The sequence below is a fragment of the Amblyomma americanum genome, chromosome 3 (assembly GCF_052857255.1).
Source record: "Amblyomma americanum isolate KBUSLIRL-KWMA chromosome 3, ASM5285725v1, whole genome shotgun sequence".
NCBI lineage: Eukaryota > Metazoa > Arthropoda > Arachnida > Ixodida > Ixodidae > Amblyomma > Amblyomma americanum.
Window position 1 is genome coordinate 218,222,763 of NC_135499.1, and position 11,737 is coordinate 218,234,499.

The 11,737-nt window shown below is 42.0% G+C and overlaps 2 protein-coding genes and 1 long non-coding RNA gene across 3 annotated transcripts in view; 2 read left to right on the forward strand and 1 right to left on the reverse strand.

Moving 5' to 3' along the window:
• Positions 1–7,386, forward strand: part of LOC144126090 (protein O-mannosyl-transferase TMTC4-like) — a 48,028-nt gene extending 40,642 nt beyond the window's left edge. Inside the window, exon 15 of the mRNA XM_077660016.1 lies at positions 888–7,386. Within this exon, the coding sequence (XP_077516142.1) occupies positions 888–1,039 (152 nt within the window). The 3' untranslated portion in view covers positions 1,040–7,386. The remainder of the gene's footprint in view (positions 1–887) is intronic.
• An 833-nt stretch (positions 7,387–8,219) lies between these two features.
• LOC144126092 (uncharacterized) overlaps positions 8,220–11,737 on the forward strand; it is a 37,915-nt gene continuing 34,397 nt past the window's right edge. The window contains exon 1 of the mRNA XM_077660020.1: positions 8,220–8,491. Coding sequence (XP_077516146.1) covers positions 8,440–8,491 — 52 coding nt within the window. The 5' untranslated portion in view covers positions 8,220–8,439. The remainder of the gene's footprint in view (positions 8,492–11,737) is intronic.
• Positions 8,498–10,286, reverse strand: LOC144126093 (uncharacterized). The gene is made up of 3 exons (XR_013313450.1): positions 9,557–10,286; positions 8,733–8,791; positions 8,498–8,648 (listed from the first exon to the last, which is right to left on the reverse strand). It is a non-coding gene; the product is annotated as an uncharacterized LOC144126093 (long non-coding RNA).

Consider the following 11,737-nt stretch of genomic DNA (forward strand, 5'->3'; position numbering starts at 1 on the left):
TTTTTAGTCAAGATATAAAATTTTCAAAATATGTTATTTAATGATTGCGCCCCCCCCCCGCCTCCCAAACTGTAACTTTGTAGGGGGAAAAATTGCTTTCGTTATGTAAGGAATGATGGCAGGTTCACCTGAAAAATAGGCATGTTGACAGATCCTATGATTCTTGATTGCTAACGTTCTCTTTGCCTGGAAGCAATATTGCTGTCATGCCAGTATCCTGTACTGTATTACTTCCACAGCAAGTATTTCAGAAAACTAGATGCTCAAAAGCAATCATGCTGTGCGTGCTGTATCAACAAAAATGTGCTGTGCAGCCAGTGCATAGTGAGTGCACACTAAAGCCATTTATTTTTTGTGTAATCAATACGGTACATTTATTCCTGAGGTGCTTGTGTATTTCAGTGCATCTACAGCTAAATGACTCGCAGAAAGTTTCTGCGGCCTTCTGCTCTGGTGTACTTAAACAAGTGTTAATCTCCCTCATTACAAAAAGTAAACATAAGCATGAAATTTGGGAGGCCACGGTGTCAACTGTGGCTCTCGTGCACAAAGGAACTTAGCTAAGGTGTGTGGGGTATTGCTGAAGTGTACTGCTATTGGATAATGTGCACGTGCATTGCTCTGTGGGTTGGTCTCCTAATGTGTTGGCCGTCTATTCCCACCTCGTTCAGCTTTTTCACTGAACAGCTTGTTTAGTATGACTTCCCAGGAGGCAGGTTTCAAGTTTTGAATTGGAGTTTGCTTCGTTTTCATAATGTTTGCATATAGTAATCTGCAGAATGCCATTTCTTATCATGCTTAGAATTCACTACTGCTGAGTGGTGCCCGTTGTTGCGTCATTGGCATGCCATTGCTCCCGAGTAAGTTGAAATGGTCTTCTCGTACAGGTGTGCTCTACCATCGCTGGAAAAAGTACGACCAAGCAGAGGAGTGCTACCGTCATGCACTGAAGCTCAAACCTGACCTGAAAAGTGCCCGCGACAACCTGAACATGCTGCTGCAGCAGACTAAACTTCAGCCTGTTGAAACGAAAGGATGATCTGAGCAGTATAGGCCACAACTTTTTACGGTTAGAACAACCTTGAGTGTACCACATACCGCTGTGCCACAGGTCTCTTAAGGGCACACACTAATGGTAGTAGTGTGCCTAATGTGTGCACACATGCACACATGCCTACAAACGCACATTCACTAACAGTGGTGACGGCTCAATTCAGTGCAGAGACTCTGTGGCATGGGCCCATTACCTTGAATTATGCCGTGGATACCCCGCAACAAGATTTGTGACTCCTTTTGAATTTCATCGCTAATCATAAGGCATGCGGATTCACTGGGATTTTCCATAAAAATCAGTTCATATTGGTGGTGGTGCATATACCAGTTTTGTTGATGCTCAGCTTGTTACCTAAGGAGCAGGATAACCGATCCTGAATTCTTTTTGGAGGAAACGCACAAAATTCTTGCTGTAACAGGAGTGAGACAGTAAACCCATGGTTGCAAATTGAACAGGGTAGTGAAAGGGACGAGGTGACTTCACTTGCTTTAATTTTTACTGCTCTGCTTGCTCTTTCCTCCATGCAAAACCTGTTTGAACGATGTGCATCATGCCCTTACTGTGCCATCTGGGCTATCAGGGGATGTGTTTGCCGAGCCATTCAAAACAATACTCAAAACAAGATGTCATTGCAGTACAACAGCCTGGTTATTTAACTTGGCGGCTTTCTAAATATCTTTTTTCTACAGCTTTGGTTTCCTGATGCTCCAGTCATTTGCAGTTGCATTTTGAGGTCTATTTTGTTTGTAATTGCATTCAGAAATGGCACTTGCATGGTTCAGATGCCAGAGATAGATCACCACTGTTGTGTGTGAGCTCTGCTCTTGGAAGAACTAGTTCAGCTACTCAAGCTAGCTAGTGTCACCTTCTTCTAAGTGGTGACAGAGCCAACAATGATGACCATTGGCAGGGTTGCTGATGCCATTTCCAGGCAGATGACTATACCAGCCACCTCTGTTGGCTGAACTTGCTCTTCCAAAGACCGAGCTCTGAAATGACGTGCTTTTCTGTTTGTAGTTCTTAGACTAGGCATGTACTGATGCCAAATGTATTATTATGCGAAACAGACTATGATACGTCGTTTGTGTTAAAATTCCTGTGTGAAAAAGAAATCAGTGGTGGAGGAAAAAATTTAAGAGTTGCTGAGGTGAACATCTGAAATAAGTACATAAGCGTGCTTCTTGAGTTGCACAAATTCTGAAAGAAAACGTATTGTGTGACCTGCGTTGGACAGGCATGTTATCACATGTGTTGAAGAGAGCTCATTTTATTTTGTGACCTAAATGGAAAGGTTAAAAAGCACTTGAATTATGGTGTTTGCGTGGTGCAAGAGTTTTGCCCGAGATTGTTGTGAGTGCAGTATTTATTTTCCCGAGTGCATTCAGGCTGTGTGAATATCTTTGATTTTGTTGTGGACAAACCTGGTCTCTGGACGGTTCAGCCTTACACTGGGTGTGCCAGCTAACGTGAACCAAGGGTTTGCGAAAACTGGTGCAAGCTGCATGAATGAAACTGAAACAGTATTATAGGCAAGTGTTTAGAAAAAACCTAGGCTGGCACTTTCAGTCCATTTTGCTATGACCTTTTTAAAATAATTTCCTAAATTTAATCTGCTGACAAAAAACTATTGGGCATACAAAAAAGTTTTGAATAGAAAGTTGTAGAGCATGAAAAGGAATCCGGAGACGTGCAATTTCTGAAAAAATAAATATATTCATTTTTTTTTCCCCGTGCTTAAAGACAACACATGAAAGCCCAGACGAGAACAGGATTACAGCCATCCACACACGCCAATAATGACTGCAACAACTGTGTGGACTTTGATGTGCTGTGTCAGTGGCCATCATGGGAGAGCAGGCACAGGGTGTTCAGAATGTATGGTCTTGTCAAGTGCATCTCAAATTTCATATCCCTTATTCAGTATGCAGAAAACACTTACAATTAGGGGTGTGTGAATATTGAAATTTTCAAATACGAACCGAATACGAATATGAAGAAAAAATGGCTTCGAATCGAATATCGAATATCTGTTCAGTACAAAAAATTTCAGAAAACGATGAGCAAGCAAATGTTGTTGCCCTTACTTTTTCAAAATAGTGTATGGTCTTTGCAACTAAAATAAACAAAACTAGACTGCCTCAGTACCATATAAAAAAACATGATGTGCACAGAAATGTATACTGCTTGATTAGACAGCATAACAGTATCCAAACTATAATGAGGTCATGCAAAACAAAATCCATAAAATGAGAAGACTGGCAACAAAAAAATAACCTTATTCATTCGGAGTTCAAAGGATCGGAAGAAATGCCCGGTTCATCCGAAGGCCTCTGTTAATAAAATTGCCCGCATCCCCCTGAAAAAAAAAAATGCTGCCGATGCTGAAGATGTAGCAAGGCCTTATGAGGCGGCTCCATTGTGCTAACACCTGTAAGCCCGTGACGAGCGACCCGTTTTGGAGTGCTGGAAGAACAACACAAATGCAAGCAAGGTGCCGGGGAACACACACTGGTGTTGGAGCAGCGAGGCGGTTTAGAAAACTGAAAAAGAAATAAGCCGCGCGGAGCTGGGATTGGACTATCGGCGAATGCGTGGGCCGACGTTTGAAGTTGTCGCGGGGCAGCGGTGAAGCTCAGAAGCCGAAACTACGCAGGCAGGCTATTTTTTTGCCCTAGCGACAGAGGCCTTCCGATTGTTGCCACGCCTGCCGTTACGCCCGCTAAAGAAGTGTGCAGGTTACAATGCACCATGCAATAGGCGAGATTTTGACAGGATCGCTTGCCCTATTGTGACTACTCGACGCACCCCTTCAGAAGGCTCCCGCGGCATCCCGCAAGTAGGCTTTCCCGCATAGCGTAGTTTACAAAACGGGATGGCGGAAGTCACGCTCGAAGAGTTATGAAGGCGACAGGACGCATTCTTCGGATGTGGGCATTAGATATGTAACGTATTACCGAAGTATTACAAAAAAAGCGCGATTTCGCGTTGCGATTGCTCGAAGCGGGCCGTCGGCCATCTTGTTCACAGCACGGGTGATATATGGGAAAGCCCACTTAAACGGCGGAGAAGGAAGGGGATAGGACCTCTGTATTGTTTTCCTGGAATTTTTAACTCGATTATCAGCTAATTTGCCCAGATAATGTGGTTTTTGCCACGGTCGAATTTATGAAAGTATGCGCAGTATACGATTGCTGGCGAGTATTTGGGAATTTTCGAATATTCGGAAATTCATGAATATCAATTTTCGAATACGAATCGAATATCAAACATATTCGATTTGTATTCGAAATTTTCAATATTCGCACACCCCTACTTACAATGCAATTAAATTTGTGCCATTTATGTTTTTCTGGAGTCTGTCCAACTTTGTTACAGAAAATTTCTTGTGCATTTATAGCAGTTTAAAAGCTCATTCAACTACTTAGTTCAGTTTGCATGAAGTGAAAATACTCCTGTGTGCTCTAAGCAACTTTGAATAGTCCAGTCTCGCTTTCTACGCCTGAACCAGTGCCAGTATTTTTAAATCTTTGGCTTGTGTTGGCTGGGATGCCCTGTGGAAGAGTTTTCTGCTTTGTATGAGGTTTCATTCAGTAGTGCCTGACAACCCATTGTAATTGTCTTGGGTGTTTTTATATTGCTGTTATTAGGACTAGCATTTTCTTCTAATGACCTGCCTTAAGAATGTCTAGCACATTTTTTTTTGTATTAATTCTGCTTATGTTAACCATGGGGAGATGTGTGGCACAAGACTCTGAAGGTGCACATTTCATTCTGTGATTATTGTCTATTGTTCTGTTCCCCATATGCAGTTCAGGCAGTGTGACTGATAGCTCCTTTCAAATGTTATAGTGAATTTCACAAGATGGGGGCATGAGCGTTAGTATGAAAGAATGGTAAAGTGAATGAATGTGTAAACTCTGCTCTGATCTCAACTCTCACACACTGCTGTCATTAGGTTGACATTTAAAATTTGTCTGTTGCTTTTTGTAAAATGTCCAGAAAGCGATATACTGCTAAATCAGCTGCATCATCGACACACAAAGAGCTGCCTTGTAACACAGAAGGCTATTGTTTCCATAATGTTTCCATCCTCGCAAATCTCTAAATATAGGCACGTGTTTTTTATAAATTTCAAAGAAGTGTAAATACAGTGGCAAAAAAAAACAAAGGATATGCGTTATGTATCTGCACTCCTGATAGTAAGCAGATTTGTGCAGAGTTAAGTACTCAAAGTGTCACCTTTCATCATTTCTGGTACAGTGGCAGAAATAAATCGGACTGTCATTCAACTTACCTGCTCTTTTGCTGCTAGGGAGCACTATGTTTTCTTCTGCCCATTCTTTAGGTGAAAAAATACCTTGTATAGGTAACTTAGGGTTAAGTGGCAGGTGTGACCTGTCGCTAAGTTTGTGTACAGGGAATTTTTTCTTAAGCCAGGGTTTGCTTCTTATCCCTAATTTTTTTCACTGCGCATTGAGACGCATTGCGTGCGTCTCTAGTGTAGACTTTTACAGAGCGCATGCCACAAGCAATGCTGCCAAGTGAAATATGTTTCTGGATAATAATGGATACAGACTTAATGATGTTTTGTCGTTGAGTGAATATGCGTGGTTGGGTGTGAGAAGTTGCTGCTTTGTAAACTTTTTGACCCTAACGCTTGTATTGAAGTCTTTCACTTTTTAACTCTTCAGGATGAAGAGTACCATTACTTACAAATTGATGCAGCAAGCTTTTTGCATGGCAGCAGTGCAGGAATCATTAATAGTGCAAGGATTAGTATTGTGACCCTTTAACAGCTCAAGTGTAGAGGCAGAAATATGGGAGTGTAATGTCTTTGTTACCCTGAGCATGTGAAGCATTATCAATACTTTACTGCTAAGTTGAATAAGAGGCATTGCTTTTCTGTGTGCCATGTTTTATTTCTGCATGGAAGTATGTGTATTGTGAAGCGTCATTTTTTGTTCCTCATCTATGCACTGGCTACTCTTTCTGTATCTTCGGCCATTGTGTATGTTAGGGCTTTTGGTTAAACTCCATATTTATGCTCCTCAATTGTGCCATGTCCAACAATGTTGGTTTTAAATGATTTAGAGATTTGCTTTCTGCTACTGCAATGGTTTTATCTTTGCTTTTTCTTTGCATCATCAGTTGTACTCTTTAATGCTGATGTATATTCTAATTACATATGCTCTTGTGATCGTATATGGGCATACAAGGGTAGCAAGGGAGAATAGTCACCCTTTCTCTCTCCGTAAAGGGCAAATCCAACAGTATTTTTGAACAATTTGAGTTTATAATCAATTCACATTCCTTTGAGTCCCCTCTCTCTGGCACAAAAAACGGTTCTCAGAAAACCAAGTGGAAGTATTTTAAAACTGCAAAAAACCAGAAAACTGAAATTAGATTTTGACCAAAGTGTGACATCACAACAGACCAAACTCTGGCGCCATGGATACTGTCATAAAACCTAACGTGCATGCATTGATTGGCTAAATTGGTAGCTTTTTAGTGACAGCTTGGATAAATATTTGTGTGAAATGACCAAACAAGCTCGAAATTTTGTCCTTCAGCAAACGCAGAATGAATATCGACAGGTGTGCAGCTTGTGACTTCACACATGCAAGGTTGCCCGTAGAAATCACTCATGATTGAGACCTTGAAATCGGAAAATTTTGTATTTGGACTGAAACACATGCTGGGCTGTGAAATTTGGCAATAAAGGTCAGAGGACTGTGGAGAACGTACAATGAAAGTTTTAGTAAAATCCGTGAAGGTTGTAAAAACGCCGGAGTTGCCCTTTAAGGGAGGGGGTGTCGCAAGTTTTGTTCCTTATTCTCTACTCCTTCCCACAAGACAAACTTTGGCCTCTTCTTTATGGAGGTGCCTCTGCACGCCTATGCCTGTGACATACGGCCAAGTTGTCTGAGTGCCAGTAATATACAGCTATAATGCCCCCATGAAGTGGCTACTTGGTCTTTCTGAGTGATACTCCTGTGAAAAGTAGATCTATTTTGTATGAAAATTTTGTATGGTCCAGTAGCAATACAACACTGTTTGAAGCCCTCTATGATAAAGCCATTGAAACTTCCTGCAAGCTAGTACAGTTGATGTTAGATTCCTTTACATATCACCACAAATGACGTGAGACGTGCACAATCAGAAACCCCATACATATCACTGTTGATGTTGATGTCTGTTGCCCACCTTGACTGCCTGTATGCTCAATAGTGTGTGTTGCACTTCGTTGAAATGATGACAGAATTATGGTAGATGTGTGTTAAAGCACCACTGTGTTCGAATGTGTTCTCAATAAAAATATTCATGTAAGAGTGCATTTGAATACTTTACTGATGCACTGCATGGGCTGCAACCAGACTACTCCCCCCTTCCATCGTCCCCGATGCGTTTGCATTGCCTTGGTGCACTGCTTGTGCATACTGCCAACACTATGACTCCCTAATGTCCCTATCACCTGAATGAATGGACGCGGTGAAACGCTCTCATGTACCACATCAACCAGGTTCTCCTGGAGCTAAAGCCCATATCTTTCCTTCTTGAGCTCTGGTCCTAAGGCCTTCCTCAGTCTCTTGTTGTTGTTGTTGCCTTCATGACATGGCACATACCTCTCTCTCTTCTTTCAATCCCACCTTCTTCCTTTCGCTCACGGCGCGGGTACAGCGTGCCGCGGGCGAGGGGTCCATGGAGTAGTCAGACAGTTACTATGCTTTTTCCTTTCCTCAGAAACCTATTGAGGGACTTGCCCTTCATTTTCAAAAACTTTTTTCTCTTCACACTCATCCATTCGGGAACAAGGGCAGTTGGAAATGATTACTCGCCGCCGCGGTGGCCGAGTGGTTATGGCGCTCGGCTGCTGGCCCGGAAGACGCGGGTTCGATCCCGGCCGCGGCGGGTGAATTTCGATGGAGGCGATATTCTAGAGGCCCGTGTACTGTGCGATGTCAGAGCACATTAATGAACCCCAGATGGTGGAAATTTCCGGAGACGTTCATTACGGCGTCTCTCATAGCCTGAGTCGCTTTGGGACGTTAAACCCTCATAAACCAAACTAAACCGAAATGATTAGTGGTACCGCTAAGCCGGTAACGTTAGTCACGCCATCTTTTGGCAGACGACCTCGTAGTCTGTCAACAATGGGTGGAAAAAATCCCGCGTTTTTAGGGATTTGGGTCGCTGCAGTGTTCTTCCTGTTTGCACTGCTTTCACAAATAACGAACAGGTACGGTAACTGTTAGAACTTCGCGTTATTAGCGATTTATTTACAGTTTGTCTGTAGAACTTACTGTCACAAAATAGCAAGCTTTGGCCAGGGAAGGCCTTCTGCTAACGCGCGTCGCACAAGTGTGCAGTGCATCTCTTCGTCCGACATGAGCTCGCTTGTGGAACGTTTTCTGGATTTTCTTCAGCGCCGATTGCCATGTAAGTTGTCACCAGGCAAGCATCACGCGCTGTTTCCCTCGCTCTGTGAGGATTTCTTTCTGTGCCGTGGAAAGTTTATAGAAGTTCATCCTGTAATGCATGCTGCTGTTGCCCCGTGATCATGGTGGAATTCGTGCGCTTGTGCCCTGTTCTGTGGCTGGAGAGGGAGAAAGAGAAATGATCGTGACATTCGGGCATAGTTTTGAGAGCGAGACGCGGCCTTTCGGCGGTTCATACGAACCTGTCCATTTCTGGATGCGTGAGGAGTGAGAAAATGCCAGATGTCGAGACCACGACCAGCTGGAAAAGTAGGCGACCGTGACCGAGTGCTTTAAAGCAAGCTCATGTAGGTGTGTGCAAAAAAACAAAAAATCACGTACGTAGTCTGAAGCGCGTAGCTTCAAGGCGCTTTCATACTACACGGAAAGTGCTCTAAATCTGTATTCACTGGCAGCAACTCTGTAATATTAATCCTTGCGTGTGGATTGATTGATTGAAAGTCCGTTATTATGAGAGGAAGGCACAAGGCCGCTGTGTAGGGAAGCAGCAATTTGATCGAACACATCGCGATTTTGCGACGCGACCAATTTCGAGGCACCAGCGTCTCGTTACTGCCGATGTCAGAATTCGGCGCACTGCGTTCCCGAGAGACGCCGTGCTCACCGAGCCAGGAACGTTACTAGAGACTCGGCTGAAACTAGAGACTCTAAGCTGAAACTTGCACAGTCGAACAGCCCTCTGGCCTGCACTGGCTCTTCGTGAAGGATACAGTAGGCAATGGTAGCGGTTTTATCACGGCATCCTATCACCCCCCGCATTCTCCCTTCATTCGCCAAAAAAGTTGAAGCATGCCACTCACTCGGTCACTTTTCTCAAAGGCAAAAGTGCCAAAGAGCAGTTACCCCCAGTGGTTAGTGCATACGTTGCACCATCATGCTCTGTTGTTCATTATAGTCTGTGTTGCTTGAATCACCTAATGTTTGCAACACACTTCAGGTGATGTATGACATTAATTGCCTGATGCTCAAAATAAAATAATGAAGGAAGGATAACCTGCAGTCTTACCTTTTTCAGAGGCCTAAAAGGAAATATTCGAACATCATTGGAAAAGCCTTGGCTCAGCATTATTAATTTACATGGCATGTATTTTAACTAAACCTTAGGGACAGCACCAAATGTAGCACTTGAGATCCCAGCCATTGCAAAAGAGCTCTTTCTCCTACCCTGGTGTATATTTATTTTTTTTTTAATTTGATAACGGATGCCTCTCCTGGTCTTGATAGTTAATCTAATTTATTTCTGTGCAGTGTCATTATTAGTGACATTTTCTTTTCTTCAAATGTACTTTTTTTTTTGTTAGCAGAAATCTCAGTTGTCTAGTGAACTGATCCGGTTGCTCTGTTTTGAGAACTGTGACTGCTTGCAGTACAGAGTTGCAGTACAGAGATCTTGAACATCTGTACATTGTTAGTTGTTAAAGCATGTTCTTGTTGCGTAAACAGATTTTGAGAGTATAATGCAATAAAATCAGCAGTTATAAATTATTTCTGGCTATATTAAAAGACTATTTTTACCTACTGTGCTCATACTGAAACTAAATGTAGTTATTTTTTGGACATTCTAGTCTCATGGGTTGCAGATTATTCTTTGAATCGAGTATAATTACATTTGATGAAAATCTATTAACAAATTTTCCCAAGGAAAGTCACCTGGGGCCATCACTTTCGTTGTATGTGGTGATGCTGTCACTGATTATCCCAGGAACACCGATTTGACTGTTGGCAAATCTTGTGTGTGCTGTTTCATGAAATCACATGCATGTGGCTAAAAGTTATCTGAACCAATGGAACAGTTATGTTATCATGCTCTCCTTGCCTGATCATGATTAACAGTTGATTTCTTTTTTAGCACTTATGCAGTAAGTAAGGGTGCCTGTTACTGCATAAGCTAGCTAATGATGGAACATTTTTTTTATATTTCAATACAAGAGATTACAAAGTTCTAGTTCTGCAATTTTGGAGAAATGCAAGAGCTATCATACCAACTTTGTTTTGTGGATGAGTTTTTTAGTTAAAGGTAATCACTTGCTATGAATATAAGTAATGGTGGACCAATGGAAAAGGCACGTAACTGCCATCTTATCACGTTTCATTATCCTAGTATATCCCCTTACGCCACAGCGACCACGTTTGTGGGTGCCACTTTCCAAAGTTTTTCTCGAAAAATCTGACATTCTCAGGAAGTCAATGATGCCGGCTACGTGTCTAGAAATAAGAATCACTTTTCCAAATGAAGAAATAGATAGGGAAGTGGCAAATTCTCACACTATGCCTAGGAAATTTTGCCTGAAGCTGTCGCTTTTCTTCTCTCGCAAGGCGAAATGTTTTTTTAAAGGACACGCCGCAGCTAATTTTTTATTGCTATCAGCTTTGGATTGTACAGAAAGTAACTATTTGGGTATAAATGTGTGTTTTTTTTAATAAGGCTGCAATTTCATGAGCATGGAAGTGCACTGTCTATGAATTCCTAAATTTCTTGAGCCATTCATGTTACTTCTGTCACATAGGGGGTTCGAAGTATTCACAGACAAATTTTTCAAATTTTCTTGATAGTAGAGCATAATGGGTGTCTTAAGAGATGTTAGTTATCCATGAAACTCACTTCAAAAAAATGCAGGGTTATGCCATCAGCAAAGTTCAAGATTTCTTTGCTACAGTTTCGAAAGTGTGACAGACATGCATTTGGTGTGACTTTTCTCTGGCAAGCATTATTTTGGAGGAAGATGTGGCACTGCAGTGGTGGTAGTAGCAGTAGTGGTATTTATTCAAGAAATAAGGAATGTAGGAAAGGGGTACAGGCTGCCATGACTGCCTCGTCAGCTGAACTGTGGCCAGGGGACCAGTTGCACTGGAGAAAAAAAAAATGGGAGGCACACTTTAATTAATGCAGAGTTCTGCCGCCATCATTTTTCAAAGATATGAAGGTTCGTTTCTACTGGAAGTGAGCATATCTTTTTTCTTCTTTTAGGCAAGAAAACTCTTTGGGGAAACAAGACTTGAAAAATATATTTCTCTCATTGTGGCAGTGGTGGCAGTACATCATTGATGATATTGGCAGGTGATGGGGACTGAATCTGATTTTCTCTCTTTATTTGGGGTGCATTTTGCCTGCAACCTAAAAAGAGAAAATAAGGAAAACTATTAGTAATGTGAGCATGAAGAAATTAAAGATGGATGAAGTGATAGA